This window comes from Orycteropus afer, unplaced genomic scaffold (genome assembly GCF_000298275.1).
Source record: "Orycteropus afer afer isolate SDZICR_OR568_19922 unplaced genomic scaffold, OryAfe1.0 scaffold00108, whole genome shotgun sequence".
Taxonomy (NCBI): Eukaryota; Metazoa; Chordata; class Mammalia; order Tubulidentata; family Orycteropodidae; genus Orycteropus; species Orycteropus afer.
In genome coordinates this window covers 965,125-991,455 of record NW_006921695.1, presented here as the reverse complement: position 1 = coordinate 991,455, position 26,331 = coordinate 965,125, and the positions used below count along the sequence as shown (strand labels likewise).

Below are 26,331 nucleotides of genomic sequence, written 5' to 3'. Positions count from 1 at the left end.
GGTTCAAACCCACCAGCCACTCCTCGGAAGGAAGATGGGGCAATCTACTTCCGTAGTGATACTGCCTCGGAAACCCAAGGAGGGGTCGCTACGAGTCGGGTCTGATTCAAAGGCACATAACAACAACAACAACAAAAGGAACTTACCTTGGTAAGAAATTACCTGTACACTAAGCTGTACAGTTCCATCTGTCTTCACTCCTTGGTCAAACAAACTGCGTTCTGGATCCAGCTAAATATTATTAAAATAAGATTATTTTAGCTCAATCATTAGATTAAGACCTCTGTCTCTGGTTTACTACACATGGGTATACCAAACAGGACTATTTCTGAAACAGAGTAATTTAAACTGTAAGAACACATTTATTTATCCCAATTGTCATATCATTTAATTCTTTGCCAAAAATGAAAATATTTTAACACCTGAGGTAGTAATTAAGAACATAAATAACAATTTTAAGTTGTGATTTGTTTTCTAGTTTTGAAGTCTTATTTAAGATTTTAAATAATACTATAAGGAAATTATTCATCCTGTAAATGCATTTAATTACAAGATACTGCTATTTATATGTTATGAAAAAACAAAGACTTTTAAGTAAGTGGTAATAATTTATCCCAATCTATTAACATCATTTTGCCTATTTTCCTTATAATCAATGCTACACACGTTCAAGGTAATAAAAGTGATGGGATTATGATCTTATTACCTGATAGATCTTTAGTTACAATTCTGCATATTTTCACTAACAGTACTTTTTTCTTCCTATCAAATAATAAATGCATTTCATGTAACAGCAAACTGATGACAGAAAGCAATTCTTACTTCCAGACATTTTATTTCACCAGCTTAGAAAAAGGGCTTGCCTGAACATTTACATTAGGTAAATACACTTTTTGGAGAGAACAATCACAGGAGAAAGAAGGGTTGTGTATGCACAGTAAGACAGCTCGGTGGGCGGGAATGCATGGGGAGAGAGGGAAGGACACAGGGTAGAGGAAACTATGGGGAGGAAGTGGGAGAGGAAATGTTGCACTGTGGGAAATTGCAGTCAATGTCATGAGACAAAGTGTTTGTGAGCTGCTGTATGGAAAGTGAATTTGCTCTATAAACTTTCACCCAAACCACAATAAAAATTTAAAAAAAAAGGGTGGGAGGGCTTACATTACAATTATCTTGAATAATCTTTATCTGTGTGTCAGCATATCAAACAACTGCAGGTATAAAGCTCTCTCTACTCTCATACCCAGGAATTCAGCAAATATTGTAGTTATGGTACAGATTTATTTTCTAATATCAAAAAAGACATATGTATACATATATATACATACACATACTCTCTCTCAAATCTTAAGTGACTATGTGCCTAACTTGAACAAGGACAAGACAAACTGCACCCTGCAGACAGGTCAAATTGGTGGTTTCACTCTTTAATATAACAGCCTCTGCCTGACAATTTGTTAAAAATTTTCCTGATATCAAATATTCAAGTATTCTCTCCTATCTTAAACACTGGTACTATGCACCAGAAGTCAGTACATGTGTAACTCTAAAAGTAAACTCTCAGTATGACTACATTAGTTTGCTGAGAGCTGCCAAAACGATAAAACTCAAGGATGATCTTGTATAACACTCCTCAAAGAAGTGTAACTCTGCTGTCTTGACATCAGCTTTCAAGTCAGCACACATTTGAAAATTAAAAAGCATTTCCATATCCAACTAATATTTTGATTGAAAAGGTGCATTTGGATTAACTGACATGGAGAGTAGTAGTTACCATCTTCATATACTTTTGCTGTTAGATCAAGGCTAGTTTTGAGTTTTATACTATGAATTATATGAGTATTTCCATTTAGTCAACTATTATTTATTGAGAACCTTTGACAGACTGGTACTTTGCAGGCCACACTCTCATTTTGGTTAGATCAGTATTATAAAAGAAACAAATGTTACAGCTGAAAGACAGCTAAAAGGTCCTCAAGTCCACATTCCTCTTTATTTCACATGAGAAAAATTATGTAAATCCTACTGACATTAAGCAAGTTATTCACTACAAACATTCAAAAAAGTCTGCCTCAAACAAGTGAAGAATTTGGAGTCAAACAGGCATAGGTTAAAACTCCAATGTACCCCTTTCTAAGAAAGAAAGCTATACACTGGGTGATTTACTTAACCTGTTTAAGTCTCAGTTTCTATGGAATGTGATTACGAATAAAATTATTTTAACAACCTAAGTGCCCATCGGGAGCTCTGGTAGCATAGTGCCTAAGGTACTTGACTACTAACCAGAAAGCTGGCGGTTCAAACCCACCAGCCACTCCTCAGAAGGAAGATGGGGCAACCTACTTCTGTAGTGATACTGCCTCGGAAACCCAAGGAGGGGTCACTATGAGTTGGGTTTGACTCAACAGCATATAACAACAAAACTACAAGGGCCCATCAACAGATGAATGGATAAGCAAATTGTGGTACATACATACAATGGAATACTACACAACTATAAAAAATAATGAGGAGTCTATGAAACAATATGGATCAATCTAGAGGACATTGTGCCGAGTAAGGTAGGTCCATCACAAAAAGACAAACACTACATGGTCTCACTAACATAAAAAGTCAACAGTAGAAATAGAAAACAAAGTTCTTTGATGATTATCAGGGATGGGAGGGAGAGGGAGGGGTAATTACTTTCTAGATAGTAGATACTTGTTACTTTTGGTGATGGGAAAGGCAATCCCAGTATCAGTGAAGTCAGCACCACATGACCAAGGTAAATATATTAAGAAGTACATGAGACAAACACAACACAATTGTATACAGTGTATACAATTTTGTAAAACAGTAAAAACAACAACAAAAAAATATGTGAGTGGTTACATAAATACATGTGAATGCATATATGTGTACAGGAAGGCATATGTGAGTAAATGCACATGCATATAGAGGTGTACCTGTAGGCATATGCACAAACATATTTGTATGTGCTGCATACATATCCACATATATAACAAACCACATAAGGAACACAATTATGGAGGTTTCCTACCTAGACATACTCAAATAATTCGTGAGATTGATTTACTGGGTTAAAAGGTTTGAGATCATAGTCTTGGAGGTAACTTAGTCAATTAGCATAACATAGCTCACAAAGACAATGTTTTACACGTTAGCTTGGTGAATAGCATTTGGGGTCTTAAAAGCCTGCGAGCATTAACCTAAGATGTAACTATTGGTAGCTACTCAAATGGAGCAAAAGAGAATGAAGTAAATCAAAGTGGCAAAGAAGAAACTCGTTCACTGGACTAACAGCCCACAAGAACCACAGCCTCTTCTAACCTGAGACCAGAAGAACTAAATGGTACCCAACTACTACTACAGACCCTTCTGAACAATAGAAGGAATGAATGAATGAATAAATAAATAAAACCCAGACTTACTAGGCTGATAAGAGACTACAGGACCTCCAAGATTATTGCCCTAAGACACACTTTGAACTTGGAATTAAAGCTGTTTCTGGAGGTCACCTTTCAACCAAATAATAAAATGGCTTAGAAAATAAACAGTATCAATTGTGAGTAATATGCTCCCTTAAATACTTAACTATATGGGACCAAATGGTCAACATTTACCCCAAAGCAAAGTTGAGAAGACAAGGAGGGGCAGGAAAACTGAAGGGATGGAAACAGAACAAACAATGGAAATAATGAGAACACTGACACACTGTAAAATTGTAATCAACCATACAGTTTACATGAAATTTGATAAAGGGCAATCTAATTTGCTATGCAAACTTTCACCTGAAACATAATAAAATATTAAAAAAGAATAAATTGATTTCAAAGATTAGAGGTAAAGATAATAAATTAGGTAACTTAAGGGTGTTATGCAATTATTTTTTCACTCAATTATCTTACCCATGTTGTTGTTGTTGCCATGTGCTGTCGAGTCGGACTCGACTCATAGCGACCCCTCCTTGGGTTTCCAAGGCAGTATCACTACAGAAGTAGATTGCCCCATCTTCCTTCCGAGGAGTGGCTGGTGGGTTTGAACCGCCAGCCTTCTGATTAGCAGTCATGTGCCTTAGCCACTATGCTACCAGAGCTCCCATCTTACCCATATAGCACTAGTTTATTAACTTTCAATGACTGCAATGAATTCCAATAAATGAAATTTATTGATGTAATTACATCACCTTTGAACATTAGAGTTGTTTTCAGTTTTTTAAAACTATACAATGAATATCCTCTTACTTATATATACATATGACTTTGCCTACCAGGTGAGCATTTTTATAGGAACAATTAACTTCATTAATAACATTAACAGATAATGCCAAATGGCCTTCTAAAACAATAATACTAATTTGTCCTCTCAACTGGGAAAGGAAAACCTTAAATCTTATCCTTCTAACATTAAAAAAAATAATTGTCATTGAGTTGATTATGACTCATAGTGACCCTACAGGACAGTGCAGAACTGCCCTACAGGGTTTCTGAGGCTTTAATCTTTACAGAAGTGGACTGCCACATCTTTTAGCCATGTAGTGGCTGATGAAGGGAGCTCTGATGGCATAGTGCCTAAGGCATCTGACTGCTAACCAGAAAGATGGCAGTTCAAACCCACCAGCCACTCCTCAGAAGGAAGACGGGACAATCTACTTCTATAGAGATACCACCTCAGAAACCCAAAGAGGGTTTCCTATGAGTCAGGATTGACTGACAGCACTGATTTTTTTTTTTTATAGTGGCTGGTGGGTTTGAACCTCCAATTTTTAGTCAGTGATGAGTGCTTTAACCACTGCACCACTACCCCCCCCCCCAAAAAAAAAACAACTATTGCCTTTGAGTTGATTTTGACTGACAGGGACCCTATAAGACAGGCTAGAACTGTCCCATAAGGTTTACAAAGCTGGAAGACTGGGCAATCTACTTCCATAGTGATACTGCCTTAGAAACCCAAGGAGGGATTGCTATGAGTCAGATCCAACTTGACAGCATTGAGTTTGGTTTTTTGGGAAATCTTTGTAGAAGCAGACTGTCAAATCTTTCTCCCACACAGCAGGTAGTGGGTCAAAACATGAGACCTAGCTACAATCTCCAGTTTTAGAAAAGCAATTATTCCCTTTACCCCAACATTTATTAGACTTATACTAAAAACAAAAAACTATGGTTAAAGGGCAACCAAAATGCACAAATTTTATGAAAACATTTCAGTTTATTCTACATCAAAATCTTATTGAAAAATAGTAGAAATATATGATTTTGAATTTAAAAAAAAATAAGGCAAAAAGTTCTAAGATATGAAATAGCCATGTCACAAGGCAGAGATGGAATAAAGAATAAAGAAACCAAATAATCCAAAAAATGGCAATTAGTGTAAGTCAGTATGAATTTAAAAAACAGTATAAAGCTCTAATAGTTAAGTCTTGTTTCTGGAAGTTTAAGGGAAAATTATTTGAGCAATCCTAATTAGGCTACTACAATATACACATAAAAAAACTGCATTTCTTGAAAAGCACCATAAAATGTGACTATGAATATGCTTGAAACATAAAATTCTAGACAGATGAAAATATGCTGCAATAAATGCCACAAAATATATAAACTGATATTTATATTCTAGTAAAAAACATACTTCCAGAGCAAAAAAGCTGGAAGAGAATGTAGAAATCATTTGCTCAAGTTAGCTCTTTTTAAAAATGAGAAAACTAAGGCAGGAAGAAGTCAAAAGCTAACGTGAAATAGAATATAAGGAGCACACAATTCTTCAACTCCCAAGGTCATTATGCTTCCTACTATTTTAAGTGTTGAGTCAAATTTATTTAAATTTCTCATTTTGTATTTGTGAAAGAAAGTAAAAACAGAAGGGTTAATTTAGTAGTCTATCTATAAATAAAATAAAATTACCTGAATATCTTGTAGACAAATTTCATGAGCATCCAATGAACACTGTAGTCTTGGTTCTAGTAGTTTTTTTAAGTTGCCTATTGGCTCATTGATGTCTATGGCTTGGCTTACACATTCAGCTGGGGTGTAGGTTTGTTCTACGATGCTAAATATTAAAGGATATAATGGTTAACAATTACATGTTTACCTTTGATAGTAAATTAACATTGTGCTAAAAAGAAAACTGAAGATCAAAATATACTTCTGATCTTTGAAAACTCATTTTTTACATAGACAGTGTTCAAAGTGGTGGGCTCATCATCAACTAGGTTTGTCAAAGTCAAGACTGAATTGCACAAAATGCTAGCTTGAAATTTAAAGCACCATTGAAAACCCTCATTAAGTACATATGTATGTTTGTGTGTATATACATATACATATTATATATAATTTAACAAAAACAGTCTACAATCATATTTTTAAGAATTTTAGGTCCATGAGGAAGATAAAGTATCTCCTTAAGGAGACTCTGTTCGCAATGTGTACCAATCAATTTCCCTTCCCAACATAAATGGAGCTCTGATGGCACAGTGGTTAAAGCATTTGGTTGCTAACTAAAAGGTCAGCAGTGTGAACCCATCAGCTCCTCCCTGAGAAGATGACAGTCTGCTTCCGTAAAGATTCAGAGCCTTCAAAACCCTATGGAGTAGTTCTACTCTATCCTACAGCGTCACTGTGAGTCAGAATCAACTCGATGGCAGTGGGTTGTTTTTTTTAAACATAAATACCACTTAATAAATATATATTAATAAGATATTAAAATGTAAGTTATATAGAATATTTTCCATCTAACTTAATCTAAAAACTACTGGTGCAGTTTCCTAAGACCAAGGGTGGGACTGACTCCAAATGGGTATGAGGAAACTTTATGGGGTGATGTAACTAATGTATTCGTTATATGTAAACAATAAATCAATAAAGTTGGTTTGAAAAAAAAAAAAAGCAACTACTGGTTAAAATTGGCATAACCTAGTTGTCATCAAGTTGATCCCAAATCATGGTGACCCCATGTGTATCAGAGAACTGCGCTTCATGGTGTTTTGTTACCTCCTACAATAGGGGATTTAGTAAATAAAACATGGCAATGATATATTTATTCAAGGAACACTATTATTCTATATAGTGGTGCTCCACAGGGTTTTCAATGGCTGATTTTTTTTTCCCCCTAGAAGTAGACTGCCAGGCCTTTTTCTTAATGCATCTCTTTCTGAGTGGATTCAAACCTCTAACATTTCAATTAGCAGCTAAGCACATTACCTTTTGCACCACCCAGGGACACCAATTTAGCGTAGCTCCACATTTAAAAAAAAAAAAAAAATCAATACCCCCCCCTTTCAAACCTTTAAAACTCTCTTAGGATTCTTTTACATTGTTTTTTATACCTTGAATCTTAAAAAAGAAAAAAAACAAACTTTCTGCCATCTAGTCAATTTCGACTTACAGTGATCCCACAGGACAGAGTCGAATTGCACTACAGGGTTTCTAAGGCTATATAATCTTTATGGAAGGAGGCCTGGTGGAGCACTGGTTAGAGCTCAGCTGTTAATTGAAAGGTCAGCAGTCAAACCCTACTAGCCACCTGGCTGGAGAAAGATAAGGCAGTCTGCTTCTGTAAAGATTTATAGCTTTAGAAACCCTCTGGGGCAGTTCTATTCCGTCACATAGGATCTCTGAGTTGGAATCAACTTGATGGCATCCAGGAACAGTAATAATCTTTATGGAAGCAGAATGCCACTTCCCTCTCCCATAGAGTGGCTGGTGGGTTCAAACTGCTGACCTTCTGGTTAAGCAGCTGAGCACTTAAACACTGTACCACCAGGGCTCCTTCTTCGAATCCTACAGAAACATAAATTCTTGCAGGATGTGTTAAAGTAATTCTTTCTCTTGAAATCTTTACATGGAGCCAAAGCAAGGTGCAAATAAATATTTGCTGAATTAGTAAAGCTGCAATGCAATTAAATTTCAAAACATGTTTAAAGATGATTAATATCCCATTTGCTATTGTCAAAAATAATATATATTAAGATACTTGTCAAGTTCCATTTACATAAATTCCAAGTATAATGAGCCATACACATGACATTCAATGAATGTATACAGCCCAAATTTCTTCTCCAACTTTAAAAAAAGTGATAAAACAGACCAGTTCATTAATAAAAACACAAGATTTGATTATAACAATACTAAACTGCTATTTTTCAAGGTAAAAAAATTGATTCATTTGGCTAAATAATTAAGCACAGTAAACTATTCTTTTTTATAAAAAAGATTCTTTAAAAGACTCATCATTTTTTAAAAAAAATCTTACTATGATTTGGGTCAGAGTTTACAGAGCAAATTCATTTTCCATACAGCAGTTCACATACACTTTGTCTCATGGTATCGACTGTAATCTCCCACAATGCAAAAGCTCTCCTCCCACTTCCTCCCCATAGCCATCTCTTCCCTGTGTCCTTCCCTCCCATGCACTCCTGCCCCCAAGATGTCTCTGTGCATACACAGCCCTTCTATTCTCCCATGAGTAATCTCTCCAAGGAGTGTATCTACCTAATGTAAATATTCAGCTCATATGTCTGTCTTTTGTTTGGCTAGAAGTCACAGGAGTGAGTTCAATTCCAGACCTGAAGGGCAGCTAAGGGCCACAGTCTCAGGGTTTCCACCAGGCTCTATTAGACCAGCAAACTTGCCCCCTACCTTTTTTAAATGATTTTGAAGACTCATCATTTTTTAAAAATTTAAATTTCTTGTTACTGTTTAAACCTTGGAAAATGTTATACAAAAATGTAAATTTCTAATTTCTCTTGAAAAATTGTGGATGATCTCCCATCACTGGACCTAAATTCCTATACAGCAATAATCTGCTACAGCTGAATAACAGCTACTTGCTCCCTTTATACAGCTACTCCCCAGATCAACACAATAACTACCAATCTCTTACACCAGTAGTCCACAGGAGTTTTTTGTAAAGGGAGATATAGTAAATACTCAGGCTTTATGGGCCACTTGTGTATATGTGTGCATATATAGATATATATATACATACATGGGAGCTCTGGTAGCATAGTGGCTAAGACACTTGCCTGCTAACCAGACAGCTGGTGGTTCAAACCCACCAGCCACTCCTCGGAAGGAAGGTTGGGCAATCCTACTTCCATAGTGACACTGCCTCGGAAACCCAAGGAGGGGTCGCTATGAGTCAGGGCCGACTCGACGGCACATAACAACAACAACAACAACAACATACATACATACACCAAGCTCCATGATGACCCACATTCTGATACTCACACCCTTTTGTAATTCCCTCTCATATTGTTGGACTATGTGACTAAAGGACTAAGGTAGATATAAACAGTTATTTCAGAAATTAAGTTCCTTAAAAAAAAACTATTGCAAATTCTGCCTTCACATGCTTTCTCTCTCAGACCACCTGAGGGGTAACCAACCATCATGTCATAAGCAGCACTACAGAGTGGCCCACATGGTGAGGAACTGAGGTGCACTGCTAGCAACCTCATGAATGATCTTGGAAACAGATAACTCCAGCTCCAGTTAAGTATTCAGATGACTATTTCCCAGTCCAAGAGCTTTAACTGTAACCACATGAAATACTGAGTCAGAGCCATACAGCTAAGGTGTTCTCAAGGTTCCTGACCCTGACCCTGAGAAACTGTTATTTTAAGTATTAAATTTTTGGGTAATTCATTAGCCCCTCAAAATACAGATATTTGTTAATTTATTTATTGGTTAAAAATATTCAAGGAACATATATTATTTCTATTTTTTCTGCTGGCAAAAAGAACACAGCCAAACATGTTAAAAAGTTTTTTTAAAAAATTCAAGGTTTTTCATCCCGGCTGTACTCTCAACCTCAGGAAGAAGGATCTTCCTTTTACATCTGAAAAATGTGGCCAGTGAAAACCTGATGAATAGCAGTGGAACACTGTCTGATACAGTGCCAGAAGATGAGCCCCTCAGGTTAGAAGGCACTCAAAATGTGACTAGGAAAGAGCTACCTCTTCAACACAAAGTCGACCTTGATGTGAATAGAGTAGTTTTTAGGACTTTCATTTGTTGATGTGGCATAACTCAAAATGAGAAGAAACAGCTGTAATTATCCATTAATAATCAGAAATTAGAATGTACAAAGCATGAATATAGGAAAATTGGAAGTTGTCAAACATGAAATGGAACGTGTAAAGATCAGTATCTTAGGCATTATTAGTAAGCTGAAATGGACTGGTATTGGCCATTTTGATTATGACAATCACATAGTCTACCATGTCAGGAGTGAAGAAACTGAACATTTTTTTACCAATTTCTGCAGTCTGAAATTGAACAAACATGCAATCAAGATGTGCTAAAAATTACTTGTGACTGGAAGGCAAAAACTGGAAATAGGAAGAACTGATAATTGGAGAATATGGTCCTCATTATAAAAATGATGTGGGAAGATAGGGTGACAGTATTTTGCAAGACTAATGACTTACTCATTACAAATAACTTTATTCAAGACCATAAATGGCAACTACATACACAGACCTCACCAGATAGAATGCACAGGTGGAAAGAAGACAATGGAGAAGGTCAATCTATCATCAATCAGAACAAGGCCATGGGCCAACTGAAAAAGATCATCAATGCTCATATGTAAGTTCAAGCTGAAGCTATAGAAAATTAAAACAAGTCCATGAGAGCCAAAGTACAACCCTGCACAAATCCCATCTGAATTTAGAGATCATCTCAAGAACTGATTTGGTATACTGTACCAATATGATATACTGTTTAACGACAGAAGACCAGACAAGTTGTGGCCTGACATCAAGGATATCATACATGAAGAAAGCAAAGGTCATTAAAAAAAAAGAAAGGAAAAACCAAAACGAATGTCAGAAGAGACTCAGAAACTTGGTCTTGAATGCAGACTGCTAAAGCGAACAGAATAAACAATGAAGTAAAAGAGGTGAACAGATGACTTCAAAAGACAGCGCTAGAGGACAAAGTTTTGCATGAAATGTGTAAAGACCTGGCATTAGAAAACCAAAAGGGAAGAACGCTCTAGGCATTTCTCAGCTGAAAGAAATGAAGAAAAATTCAAGCCTCAAGCTGCAATACTGAAGGCGCTGGCAAGAAACAAAGCCAGAAGCCCTCAGTCTATACCAAGATATACAGAAGACAACTACTGGCTAATCCACTGGAACAGATCTGTATTTGTGACAATTCCAAAGAAAGGAGATCAAATGGAGTGCATAAATTATCAAACAATATCAATAATACCACACGTAAGTAAAATTTTCTGAAGACAATTAAAACATGGTCACAGCAGTATGTAAAGAACTGCCAGAAACTTAAGCTGGATTCAGAAGAGGGTAAGGGATATCACTGCTGATATCATATGGATGTTGGCTGAAAGCAAGAATGTTTACCTGTGTTTTGACTGTGCAAAGGGATTTAACTGTGTGGATCATAACAAATTATGGACAACACTGAAAGGACTGGGAATTCTAGAACACTTAATTGTCTTTATGAGGAACCTGTACATAGAACAAGAGGCAGTATTTTGAATGGAACAATGGGATACTGCATGGTTTTAAATCAGGAAAGGTAAATGGCAGGTTGTATCCTTTTACTGGCCTTGCCAGCTGAGAGAGGTACACACTGCTGAGAGACGGCACTTAACAACAACAACAACATCCTTTTACTGTATTTAGTCAATCTGTATGTAGAGCAAATAATCAGAGAAGTTGGACTGTATTAAGAACATGGCATCAGAATTGGAGGAAGACCCATTAACAATCTGTGTTATGCAGATGACACAACCTTGCTTGCGGAAAGTGAAGAGGACTTGATGAAGATCAAACATTCCAGGCTTCAGTATGGATTACACTACAACATAATAAAAACAAAAATCCTCACAACTGGACCAATAAACTACATCATAATAAACAGAGAAGACTGAAGCTGTCAAGGATTTCATTTTACTTGGATACACAATCAGCACCCATAGAAGCAGCAGTCAAAAATCAAACAACATATTTGCAGTGTAGTTAATTACATAATTGGCTTTTCTAGCCATAGTCTTTGTAAACTGTGTGGTGGAATTTGCCATGAGCAACTGAGTAGCTCCTGATTATTAAAGTTAACCACTTGGGGTATTTCTGTTGAGTGGTGAAAAGCAATCTCTCTCTCAGGCATATAGAATTCTAATCTTAGGGTTGGTATAGTTTGGTCGCTCTGCCAGGCTCAAAAGGAGCCCTCCTAGAGGCAGCAGGAATCTCTCACTGCCAGCTGAGTGAGGTACACACTGCTGAGAGAGACACCGAAAGACACGGACTGCTGGGCTAGAGATTGAGAGAGACTGTCAGCTGAGAGATGGCAGGCTGAGAGAGAATGAATGTGTTCCCGAACTTGAATTGTAGCCTGTTGCTTCCCTAATAAACCCCATAATCTGTGAGTTCTGTGTGGCCATTGCAGTGAATTATTGAACCTAGCAGAGAGGTAGTGGGTGCTGCAGGAGGAATGGTTGGTGAAAGGGCTGGAGAGAGGCAGCATGTCTGGCCTTGCAAGAATAGGTCTTGGGCTACTACTGATGGTGATTCTGTCTTCCTCTTGTGGGGTTAGAGGTCAGAAGATGCCACCTCCTTGCCTCATCGGCAATACTGCATTGGGCAAATCTGTTGTAAAAGACCTCTTTAAAGTATTAAAAAGCAGAGATGTCATTTTCAGCACTAAAGTGTAACTGACCCAACCCACGGTATTTTCAATTCTCTCACATGCATGTGTGAAAGCTGTACAATGAATAAGGAAGACTGAAGATGAATTGATGCCTTTGAACTATGGTGTAGGCAAAAAATATTGAATATACCATTGATTTCCAGGAAAATGAACAAATCTGTCCTGGAAGGAGTATAGACAGAATCCTCCTTAGAAGAGAGGATGGCAAGACCTAGTCTCACATACTTACATGTTATCAGGAAAGACCAGTCTCTGCAGAAGGACATTATGCTTGGTAAAGAACAGGGTCAGCACAAAAGAGGAAGACCTACAACCAGATGAGCTGACAAAGTGGCTGCAACAATGGGCTCAAATACAGCAATGACTGTGATGATGGTGCTACACTGGGCAGTGTTTTGTTGTTTTACACATGGCTGCTGTGAGTCAGAACCGACTCAACACCACCTAGTAACAGCACTCTCAACACTCATCATCCTAATCAGTCTCAGAAATATTTCCATGTCCATCCCCATTGTAGCTGTTCTAAACCTATTAATAGTCTCTGATGTTCTCTACTACTTTCGTTCCTTTTTACTTTCAGGATATTATCTCATCATCGGCTTTACACAGTAAAATAAGGACTACGAGCCAGTACCTTCCTCAACCTTCTTTGCTTGGCTCCCAAATCTTTTTTCTACCTAAATTCTCTCTTGGATTCTGAATTGATCACTATTGTGCTCCTTAACAGAAAAGGTAACGGCAGAATTGGTATCTTTCACAGCACTGTATGCTTAGTATTGAAAACATAATTACCCATATACGCATGCATCCTCAAACACAGTGTGGCCTCTAAAAGGGCAGGTACTATCTTATTTATTCACATATTCCTGGCAGTTACCAGATGACAGCAGTTATAGATATTTGTTAAATTAAATCAGGACTGTCTTGTTATTTCTAAAATAAAAGTAACTAGCATTGAGTAAAGGAATGAAGAATCAAATATTGCCTAAGGGGAAAAAAAATTATCACAACCAATTGTTTCATCATTATCAACTATATTTATTACTAACTTTAGTTTAAAACTGCCTTTCTCTCCCAGCTATAAATCCATTAAGTCAGAATGAGGTGAGTTACAAACAAACAAAATTATGCCTCAATTCTTTTCTTTTTTTTAACTTGATCCTTATTTTATTGTAATAAGAGTGTTTTCCTAGGTCTCACACCTCCCCAGGGGGAGGGGGGCACAGGGGAGTGCCCATTTTTCTTCAGGCCCCACCTCCCCCCATCAATGCAGAGTCTTTCGATGCCCCCTCTGTCACTCAGGATCTGAAGCCCCGAGGTAGCGTCTGCAGATCCAGCTTCCGAGGGCAAGGTGGGGAGCAGATCGATCTCACCTGGGGGAGGCAGGCAGCCGGCGGTTCTCACCATGGCTCAAATCTTGATTTTAATCAGGTATATTGATAAAAAGTGTTAAGTTCAGAAATCACTAACCTTTCTTCTGTACACTCCGACTTCTCCGTTCCATCAATCTCAATTTCTATCAGCTCCTCTGCTTCTCTTTTAGTCATGGTTGAAGTATTTTGAGAGCAGTCCTTTAAAAGTCAAATTTTAAAACATTTTGAAATTATCTGCGTAAACAGAAATGCTTGCAGCAGAGACTCAATTCAAATAAAAGCAGAGGGTAAGTGGAAGAGAGGGATGTAATCTTCATTATAGAAGGAAATCCACAAATGATCTGTTTAACTGGTACTCATTAGCCTGACATGACTTCATTCCATTTGATTTATTGGAATGTTTTTAGGCCCAATCTCAGTCAATAAGTTAATTTACTTTGGAAGCAAATGAAAGAGGATGTTAACCATATTAAACCAAAAAAAAAAACAAACTCACTACCTTCGAATTGATTCAACTCATAGCGACCCTTCCTTGGGTTTCTGAGGCAGTATCTCTATGGAAACAGATTACCCAATCTTCCTTCCGAGGCAACTCATAAACTTAGTAATAGATTTAAATTCATAGCTTAAAAATTAATATATAAATAAACTACAATTGTTCAGCTAATATCTGTATCATGTTAGTAGACTTTACTGCAAAGAACTGTACTGACAGTGATATAAGTGAATCAGTTAGGCTCTATATTTTAAACTACATATCTTATCAATGGAAGTACAATATTCTAAAATGACAATCTAAGATAACAAAGTAAATTTAGGTATGCACATTATTGCTTTGATTACACACTAGAATTTTCTTTATGTTTTTCAGATGTGGTTTTACATACTAAAAGAAACAACTACTTCAGTTTTGGAGACATTAACATTATGTTTCAGGTTCTGTTACTATGAATCAATGAATTTGTCTCTGGACACCACATATAGTCTCAATGCACAGCATGTGAAGAATTATCTAAATTACTACATCTAAGAAGGCTTATCTTCCACTTATGAGGAATTTCCCTTAAATCTGATAATCCATTTATCTTTTTTAGGCTGTTAAGTCTGTGCTCCTATCTTTAATATTTGACAAAATCTTGAATTCAAATATAGAAGGAATTCAAATATTCATTCCTATTTATAATGATCATTATTTAGGGAGTGCCAGACACTGTATTGAATGCTTTACACAATATTATCTTATTTTGATGGAGCCCTGGTAGCAAAATGGTTAATTGGCTACTAACCAAAAGGTCAGGGTTTGAACCCATCAGCTGCTCCTATGACTCCACAGGAGAAAAGAGCTGGCAATCTGTTCCCATTAAGAGTACAGCCTGACTGAATTATTAGGTATGTCTATGCAGCAGGGAGTGTACCCAAGACTATGTACAGGGCTGGCAGACAATGGTTCTACAAGTGTTCTTATACGTTCTGTATGAATTCCCAGGGGTATAGTAGAGCTGACAAGGGACAAGGTTGTAGTCACTTCTTGGTCACAGCCAGCTACCCAGAGGGAATGAGTAGTTGAACCTGTGGGCTCGGGACCACAGTCGCAAGGGACCACAGTTGCAGGAGACATCAAGCTCAATTGGCATAACATATTACACAAAACATTGCTCTACCTCCTACTTCGGCAAGTAGTGACTGGGATCTTAAAAGCTTGCAAGCAGCCATCTAGATGCAACGATGGGTCTCTCCTCGTCCAGAGCAAAGAAGAATGAAGAAAACCCAAAGATTCAGGGAAACAATTAGTCCTCACAACTGATACACCATGCAATCCTCAGCCTATATGACCATGAGATCAGAAGTACTAGATGGTGCCTGGCTACCACTGTCAACCACTCGGAGGGGGATCTATGTAAGAAATCTTGAATAGAGAGGGAGAACAAGGTGAACAAAACTCAAAACCATTTGGGGGGGGCCAAAAAAAAAAAAAAAGGGGACCAGGTTTGCTGGTCTGACAGCGCTTGGTAGAACCACTGAGACTATGGTCCCTAGCTGCCCTTCAGGTCTGGAATTGAGCCCACACCTGTGGCTTCCAAAAAAAAAAAAAAAAAAAGGAATGTGGAATAGTCTATAGGTCAAATGAACTAATTCTGACAACAAATGGCTTTTTTCAAAAGGAAATACTATGTTAAGGAAAACTTAGGGGATGTAATAACAAAATACCTAGGGACTTAATTTGAATCCTGAGTGGAATAAACCAACTGTAAAAATACATCTTCTTAGACAAATGAAAAATTTTAATATGTATTTGGTATTTAAAAAACAATAATTATTATAAACAGTAAGAGTGCTATTATGATTGAATTTTGTCCCCCAAAATTATGTGCTGAAATTCTAACCCTTGTACTTGTAAATATGACCCTGTTTTGAAATAGAGGTTCTCCTTTTTATGTTAATAAGTTTTCATCAGCGCAATGTGGGTCCTAAACCCAATCACTTCTGAGTTATAGACACAGACATACCCAGGGGAAAGATGCCATATGAACACAGACACACAAGGCAGATGCATCAACAAGCCAAGAAACACCAAAACTCCTGGCTACTAGAAGCTGAAATAGACAAAGAAGGACTTCTCCCAAAGAAGGACTTCTCCCTAGAGCCACACCCCAAAATCAGACTTAAAACCTCCTGGACTATGAGAAAATAAATTTCAGTAATTTACAGACAGAAAAAAAAAAAAAAAGAGTACATCCTGAAAAACTGTATGGGGCAGTTTTCTGTCCTATAAGGTGGCTGTGAGTCACAATCAACTAGATGGCACATAATCAACAACAATCTTATTTTGAGCCCATTCTCATATGTAAACTATCCAGTGGATAGTGAGTTAATGTGCGCCTATGGCTCCATGTCACACTTTAGGTGTATCAACTTAAAACAAATGTCTTAGGCACTATGCCACCAGAGCTCCTGTATCAATTTGTTGTTGTTATCTGCATTCAAGTTGGACCCAACTCATAGCAACGTCTCCTTGGGTTTCTTAGGCAGCATCACTACGGAAGTAAATTGCCCAACCTTCCTTCCAAGGAGTGGCTGGTGGATTTGAACCGCCAGCATTCTGGTTAGCAGTCAAGTGCCTTAGGCACTACACTACCAGAGCTTCTAGTACTCATTATTCCAAGTGGAGCTGAACTATGGTTTGTTCAGAAATAGGCTCTGTATTTTGATCAATACCAGTCATAAGATCCAAAGACTTCACAGTGGCCAACAAGGCCCTACATGATTTACCTTACCACCATCTTGTAATCGACCTCCCTTTCCCTCTCCTGCACTGGTCTCCTTGCTTGACCTTACATTTACCTGCTCTAAGACCTTTGCTCTCTCTGACCAGTCCATCTGGAATGTACTTCCCTCAGATGTTCTCTTGGCTAAATCTCCTCTTTCAAGACTCTGCTGAAATCTCATCTTATCAATGGACTCCTGACCACCCCCATTTAATTCTGTAATCTGCTTCCTCTATGCTCCTTTATTTATTCTTTTTTTCCATAATGCTGTCTTCTAATTACTTTTATATTTACAATCTTTCCTCCCTTATTGGATCATCATTCAAGTATAAATATCAAAACAGTCCCAAAGTGATCTGGAACTTAAACTGGTTTGTCTGGACTGGGGACTTCCCTTCATTTTGTGGAGTAGGAGGGGCATTAACTAGTCCTCAACCTCCTAAGAGACCAAGATCTCTATTGTAGGTAGAATATGATCTACAACCTGCCAATGTTAGATTACATGGGAAAGGGTAATTAAAGTTGATGGAATTAAGGTTACTAATTACACACTGCCATGGAGTTGGATCTGACTCAGTGACCCCTCCTTGGGTTTCCAAGATGGTATCACTAGGAAGTAGACTGCCCAACCTTCCTTCCAAGGAGTGGCTGGTGGGTTTGAATCACCAGCCTTCTGGTTAGCAGTCAAATACCTTAGGCACTATGCCTCCAGAGCTCCCAGGTTACTAATTAGTTAAAATATGGAAATTACACTAGATTATCTGGTGAGCCCAATGAAATCACAAGAAACCTTAAAAGTGGACGAAGGGGTCAGAACAGAGAAAAAGAATGATCAGATGTGAGAAATCCATCAGCCACATGTGATAAAGAGATGATACCCTGAGCCAAAGAACCTGCAGAAGATGGGAAAAGTAAAGAGTATACTCTCCCCTAGAGCTTCTAGAAGAAACAGCCCTGTCAACACCTGATTTTAGCTCAGTGACTCTTCAGACTTCTGACTTCCTGAACTATAAAATAATAAATTGGTGATATTTTAAGCCATTACGTTACGGTAATTTTTAACAGTAAACCAATAAACCAAACACACAGCCACCAAGTCGATGCTGACTCACAGAGAGCCCCCACCCACCCACATTTGGTTTCCAAGGCTGTCAATCTTTACAGAAGCAGACTGCCTCATCTTTCTTCTGCAGAGTAGCTGATGGGTTCAAACCACCAACCTTTTAGTTAGCAGCCAAATGCCATAACCAAGATACCACCAGAGCTCCTCAATTTGTAACAGTAGCACTAGTAAACTAATAACAGTTGTTTCCCCTCTAGGAGCTGAAACTTCCCCTTAGGTCTAACATCTTCAACTGCTGGGTAGATAGTTTTCTGACAATTTATTCTATAAGCAGCTGGCATCCAAATCTAGTTGGTGTGGTATAAAAATGATCTAATCTTTCCCACATTATTTTGGCTGCTCTCACACTTGTCCTACAAAAAAGAAGAACAATGAGGGGATAGGGTTCTTCACTTGAACAGACTCACATAGTGGTTGTTTAGCAGAGTGCCTAGATTCCAGCAAGCTTATCTTCGGGATGACAGTAGGATGAGGGACCTTTGCGTCTTTTTCTTATTGATTCTGGCCTAGTAAATCTTCCCTTTTCCCAATAACGCTTTCTTAGTGGATGTCATATGTAAAATTGTGGAATTCACCCCAAATGCTATTGCAAAACATGTCGTAACTCACTAGGGACTTAACATGGAGAACAGAATATAAGCTCTACTAGGGGAAGGAGCTCTGGTGGCATAGTGCCAAAGGGGGTTGCTATCAGTCGGAATCAACTGGATGACAGGGAGGGTTTTTTCTTTTTTCTTGGTTTAGAGGAGGAATATTTGATTGTTCACAGATGTATAAAACTACCTTGAACAGTGACTTGTGCTCAGTAGACACTCCATTAATGCACTGAATAAATGTTATAGAGACGACGTCATGCATATAAAAGCAAGTCCAGATGTAGTAAAGATTAAATGCGAAAGGTAAAACTTTAACAGAAAAAAGTGGTACAGATTTTTTTGTGGCACAAAGGTAGAAAAGGGTTTTTTAAATATAATTCCAAAGAGAATAACCACAAGGAGAAAAACTAATGGATTTTATTACATAAAAATTAAGGTTTCTTTCATGAGATTAACACTAGAGCAGAAAAAGATATTTCCGGTATCTAATGTGACAAATGACTAATCATTGGAATAGACAATGAACTCCTGCAAGGTGTCAACAATCCTCCCCAAAAGTCAAGTCATTTAAAAAGTTGGCAAAGCACAGGAAAAGGCAATTCACATAAAAGACTAAGATATGAAGTGCTCAAATTCAAATCATTCAAAAATACAATTTCAAACAAGGAACTACCACTTGTATACTATGTATATAGCAAAAATTAGTTGAATAAAAAATTTCAGCATACACATGAGGATATAAAAATTTATTGCCTCAGAAGACATGAAGACCCTTCAGAAAGGAGGATATTCAGGCGACCAACAAACATGAAGAATTTGCTCACGATCATTAGCCACTAGAGAGATGCAAATCAAAACGAGATACCACCTTGTCCCAGCACTAGCAGCAAAGTTCAACAAGATAGGAAATAGCAAATGCTGGCGAGGATGCGGAGACACTGGGACTCTAATACACTGCTGGTGTGTGTGTGTGTGTGTGTTATGTGCCATCGAGTCGGCCCCGACTCATAGCGACTCCTTCTTGGGTTTCCGAGGCAGTATCACTACAGAAGTAGGATTGCCCAACCTTCCTTCCGAGGAGTGGCTGGTGGGTTTGAACCGCCAGCCGTCTGGTTAGCAGGCAAGTGTCTTAGCCACTATGCTACCAGAGCTCCCCCCCACACCCTCACTAGCAGTTGTTATTTTCTGTTTTGTTGCACTTTGCTATTCATGTATGGTAGAACCACTGTGGAAAGCAGTATGGCGATTCCTTAAAAAGTTGGAAATTGAAATACCATTTGACTCAGCCATTCCATTCTAGGTATATATCCTAAAGAAGTGAGAGCCATGACAAGAACAGACATATGCACACCCATGTTCATCACAGCACTATTTACAATACCCAAAAGATGGAAACAACCTAGGTGTCCATCAACTGAGGAATGGATAACCAAACTATGGTACGTACACACAATAGGATACTATGCAACCCTGAAGAATAACGCAGACTCTGCAAAAACACTGCATAATGTGGATGAATTTGGAGGACATTATGCTGAGTGAAGTAAGTCAATCACAGAAGGACAAATATTGTTATTAGTCCGTTATTGTAAAAATCAAGGAAAAGTTTATCTATGGAAGGAAATTTTCTTTGTCGATTACCAGGGGTGGGAGGGGAGGGGAGGGAACACTGTTAGATAAGTAGAGTAGTATTGATTTGGGCGAAGAAAAGGGCAATGTACCAAATGTGAGTGATCAACATGGTGGCATTAAGGAAAAGGAAGACATAGAGAGGTACATGGGAGGTACAGACAACAAAGATGAGCCCTTTTGCACATACAGTACTGCACTGTCAGTGAAGACAAACATGGGTATATGGGTGGATAGATGGGTGGACAGGCTGAACTATTAGGTATGTCAATGCAGCAGGGAGTGTACCCAAGACCATATATAGGGTTGGCAGACAATGGTTCTACAAGTGTATTTGTATGTTCTCTAAGAATTCCCAGATGTATAGGAGAGCTGACAAGGGACAAGGTTGTAGTCACTTCTTGGTCACAGCCAGCTACCCAGAGGGACTGAGTAGTTGAATCTGTGGGCTTGGGACCATACTCGCAGAGGACATCAAGCTCAATCGAATAACATATTACACAAAACATTGTTCCACTTCCTACTTTGGTGAGTAGCGACTGGAATCTTAAAAGCTTATAAGCAGCCATCTAGATGCAACGATGGGTCTCTCCTGTCTAGAGCAAAGAAGAATGAAGAAAATCAAAGATTCATGGAAACAATTAGTCCTAGCGACTGGTAAACCATGCGATCCGCAGCCTATATAACTACGAGACCAGAAGAACTAGATGGTGCCCATCTACCACTGTCAACCATGAATGTCAGAGGGGGATCTATGTAGGAGATCCTGGATAGAGAGGGAGAATAATATGGAACAGAACTCAAAATCATTTGGAAATGAAAAAAACAGGTTTGCTGGTCTGATAGAGCCTGGTGGAACCCTGAGACTATAGCCCCTAGCTAACCTTCAGGTCTGGAATTGAACCCGTACCTGTGGCTTCCAGCCAAACACAAGACAGGCATATGAGCTGAACATTTACCTGAGGTAGATACACTCCTTGGAGAGAACAATCATGGGAGAAAGAAGGGCTGTTTATACACAGGGAGATAACTCAAGGGGCAGGCGTACATGGACGGATGGACACAGGGAAGAGGCAACTATCGGGAGGAAGTGGGAGGGGAGCTGTTGCATTGTGGTAAATTGTAGTCAATGTGATGAGACAAAGTGTATGTGAGCTGCTGTATGGAACGTGAATTCACTCTGTAAACTCTCACCCATATCACAACTGAAAAAATAAAAAAATTCACTGCCTCTATTGATGGGTACAGATGGGTCTAGCTATTCTGGAGAAAAATCTAGCAACACTTCCTCAATTTAAATATGCTGTAACTACAACCCAGCAATCTCGCCCCTAAGTAAGTATGCCAGAGAAAAATTTTCACATGATCGGTAATAAGATGTTCAGGGCAGCTTTGGTGGTGACAACTGAAAGCTAGAACCAATCCATCCTAAGAGAATATCCACATAAGCCAATGCAGAAGAAACACACAATATGTAATTCCAGTACCAGGTGAAAATGAGGAAATAATATACACAAAGAGATATAAATAAATCATAAAAACTGTTTTGTACAGAAAACCGTGAGAAAAAGAACACAGTTTCTATTAGAACAGTCTTAAAAATATCACTGCTGCATTATTTTTCAGGGCTTGACCTCCATAACCAAATTTTTTAAAAGACTAGAAAACAAGCTGATTTTCTGGGCACTTTGGAAAAGCGTATGAGAGAGAAAGCAATCAAAGGCTGAGAAATGGTCCTAATGGCTTATTTGCAAAGATTCCTGTGGCTTCCTTTAATATAAACATCAAATCAGGGAGATGCTGGAAATTAATTTGTCCTATGATCTTCCAAAAGGAATTACAGATCAGTCCTTGTTGTTGTTGTTGTGTACCGTCGAGTCACACCTGACTCATAGTGACCCCTCCTTGGGTTTCCGAGGCAGTATCACTACGGAAGTAGGATTGCCCAACCTTCCTTCCGAGGAGTGGCTGGTGGGTTTGAACCGCCAGCCTTCTGGTTAGCAGGCAAGTGTCTTAGCCACTATGCTACCAGAGCTCCTGATCAGTCCTTAGAAGGTGCCAAATAGAGGGGGGTGGGGGAATGAACTTTATACTCTCCTGGAAAAATGATGTTATTCATAATATCTGAATTGATCATTCTCTCTCAGTTCTCTAAACTAAGCCTAGAAAAGCAATAGACATAGAGTTGGGAAATCATCCAAATCTCTGATATCAGTGTTTGAACAGGTCTTAGCTATTTTTCTGGAAATAATTCCCCAGAATTCTTATATCAATAATTTAGAAAATACACATGGGACTGTTACTTGGACTTTCTGTACTTCAGGGCTGTTCCTGTTATTAACTGAATAAAACTTCATATACTTTGACTGATACCTTGGTTTCTTCTAGATTTAATCTAACATGGGTGTTCTGGTCATCTAGTGCTGCTGTAACAGACATATCACAAGTGGATGACATTAACAAATAGGGATTTATTATTTTCTTACCGTTTCAGAGGTTAAAAGTTCAAGTTCAAAATGCCAGTTCTAGGGGGTAGGTGAAGGCCCTTTGACTTTGGGCTTCAGCTCTGTCTCTTACTCCTGGCTCAATGAAGCTGGAGGCTTCTCAACTCAGCTGCTGGCTGCTGAAGCTGACAAACCCAAGGCTGACAAGTAAAATGATACAGGCCTAAGATTATTAAGCAACATGGCAGACCACTAGTTTAAGTCCAGAAACAGTTCCAAGATGAGCAGGCAACATGGCAGGCTGCTCAGATGCAGACTCAGCTACATGCAGGGTCCATGTGCACCAAAAAGATCAGAGCCCTTTTTCAAAGATGCTTCTTATATACTGGAAGCAGGCAACATCTCTAAGGAAGCCACTCTGCAGATTCTACCATGGAGGTGATTACCAGTCTCATCATGGGGAATCAATACATCCAGCTGCCCAGCCACTCAAAACAAGGCCCGCCAAGTTGACACATAACCTTATCTCCCACAATGGGGAGAGGCGGGGAAGCTCTGGTAGCGTAGTGCCTAAGTTACTTTTGACTGCTAACCAGAAGGCTGGCGGTTCAAACCCATCAGCCACTCCTCGGACAGAAGGCTGGGCAATTCCGTAGTGATATGCCTCAAAAATCCAAGGAGGGCTTGCTATGAGTTGGGTCCAACTCCACCACACATACCACCACCACCACCACCACCACCACAGTGGGGTTCAGAACATTTCACAAAATGGATACAAAAAACTTGAATTTAACAAAAGATTCCAGGAAAAGTTAACAGCTTTAAAATACAGGTATGCTTAAACATTCCCTTCAGAACCACAGATAAATTTAAGGATTGTCTTTCTTCACTGGAAGTATTAGTTCGTGATTATTAGAACAATTTTTCAAACATAGAATAAATAAATATAGATGCGGTTTGGAGTTATCTGCATGATCAACAGCACATTTTCAAAAGTAAACAAATACCTATAAATACTTGAAATCAAACTGACTACCATGGAGTCCATTCCTACTCAAAGTGACCCCTCCTTGGGTTTCCCAGGCAGTATCACTAATGAAGTAGATTGCCCGGTACTCCTTCCAAGGAGTGGCTCATGGGTTTGAACCGCCAGCCTTCTGGTTAGCAGTCAAGTGCCTTAGGCACTAGGCCACCAGAGCTCCCACTCCTGTATATACAATCCAGGTAAAATGACTGAAGTGCATCCAGCGTCAGGATATAACTAAAAATAAAAAAGTTTGGAAAAGCTGGATCAAAACCTAAGACAGAAATGCTACTGCTTTAAATAATCGCTGAAGAGTTGACCAGTTTCTTCTGAAGTTTAAGGCAACATATTTTCAGACTTTCATCACTGCCCTGTTATTCACACTTCGCTCAAGTGACCCCTTGGAAATCTTTGTTCCTCCTATTAAGCAGATATACTACTACTATTAGTGGAAACTATTATGTGGATTTTATTTCTAAACTACTGTTTATCATCATGCAAGGCAGTATTAGTTTGCCCTCCCTGCAATTAACTTAATCGAGGAGGATCCCTAAATACAAACGGATTACCTTTTAGCACACAAAACTAAAAAGTTGGCAAACTGTTAACCCGTTATTATCCCCATGTCTTATTATTTTTTAAAACTCAAAGGACGCCACATACATCCATAAATAACTGTGGAGCAACTATGGGCCAGGTTAGAAAGAAAATGAATTTGAAGTGAAGGTGAATCGTTGAGTACACTAAAGAGACTGATTTTACACATTCCTCCAGAAGTCCGGAGACTGATGGCCGCCACGCGCGGCGTGGAGAGTACTGAGAGGGGAGGCAGCTGCGAAAAATGACACGTAGGGACCGAGTCCCGGGGGTACGACGAGGCGGCTCCAGGGCGCGAGGCCTCCCAGGCCCCCGCGCCGCGCGCCCCTCCCCTCAGCTTTTTGCGCAGCCTCTCCCGCCCCTCCCCACCCGGCTCCCTCAAGTCTCACGAACGGAAATGGGAGTCACAGCGTCGGGGACCAGCGGAAACAAAACACAGAGGCGGGCGCGGGGGGGTCGCAGTGGGGGAGATGGCCCCGGAATGAAGCCAGCCCGCACAGGTCCGCGCTCCCTTCCTCCCCCGCAGCCGCACTCACCCACTTCTGAATAGGCCTTGTGGCCCCCGCCCGCTCTTCTGAGCCGGCTGAGTACGGCAGCGACAACGACTCCACGTGCAGTCTCTCCGGGTTAAGACCTGAAGCTTCCACGACTCGAATGCGAGGCCCCCGGGCCCTTCCCGCGGAATCGGCGCTAGGAAACCCCAACCCCCCCACCCGCCTCCCAGGCTCCCCCGGGTCCAGAACTACAACTCCCAGCAGGTTGCGCGAAAGGAACGCCCGGGACAACAGGCTCACGAGGAACAAGGACGCACAACGCCCCAATCCGTTCTTTTTCACACTCTTTCGCCTTCACTGTACATTTGTACACTTCCAACAACCCCAAGAAACAGGAGGTTGACTCCCAGTGGGGACTGAACTAGGGGAGAGGCCAGTCAAACTGCGCATGCGTAAAAACAAGGTTTCCAGAAGGGAAAAAAAGAGTAGGTCAAGTTAGGCGAAGGAAAGATGGCGGATACTTCGCTAGGAGACCCGGAAGCACTTACCCTCCACTTCCTCCTCCTGTTTGGCTTCTGTCTCACCTAGAGCCGTCCGGTCGCAGACTGTCTTCGAGACGCTTCCTGTCCGGTGAGCGTCGACCGATTGCAGCGGCGGCCCATAATGCATTGCGATGGCGGGGAGGCGGGTGGGGGCGGAGCCAGAGCCGGAAGTAGAACGGTGGCGGAGGCGTTGGAGGTGGCTGTGTGGCAACTCGGGACTGAAGTGCAAGGTGACTGGGAGGATGGTTTGAACCAGCTTGGCTTCTTGGGACTCCGGTTCTGGGTTTCTGCAGGGGTCCTGGGCTGCGTGACCCGGGACCAGGAGGAGAGGGCAGCTGTCTGTCCTGGGCACTTTGGCGGCCTGGTCCCGGGTCACGCTGACCTCGGCGCTTTTAGGCCCTGAAGCTTGCGTGACTCAATAGATAATCCCGATAATACTTTCTCTGAGCGTAAAGGGAAAGGATGTCGGGGAGACAGAGAAGCCTGGGGTCATGAGCACACAGGCTGGCTGCACCAGTTTACTGTCAGACGCGCGGTCCAGGACTGCGGCAAGGTCAGCTCAACCA

The 26,331-nt window shown here is 39.8% G+C and overlaps 1 protein-coding gene across 1 annotated transcript in view; it reads right to left on the bottom strand.

The window, feature by feature from the left end:
- GABPA (GA binding protein transcription factor subunit alpha) overlaps nt 1-22,200 on the bottom strand; it is a 45,127-nt gene extending 22,927 nt beyond the window's left edge. Inside the window, 6 exon segments of the mRNA XM_042781335.1 lie at nt 147-231; nt 5,904-6,048; nt 14,148-14,238; nt 14,241-14,248; nt 22,027-22,169; nt 22,171-22,200. Coding sequence (XP_042637269.1) covers nt 147-231; nt 5,904-6,048; nt 14,148-14,238; nt 14,241-14,248; nt 22,027-22,169; nt 22,171-22,200 — 502 coding nt within the window.
- Between the last annotated feature and the right edge of the window lie 4,131 nt (nt 22,201-26,331).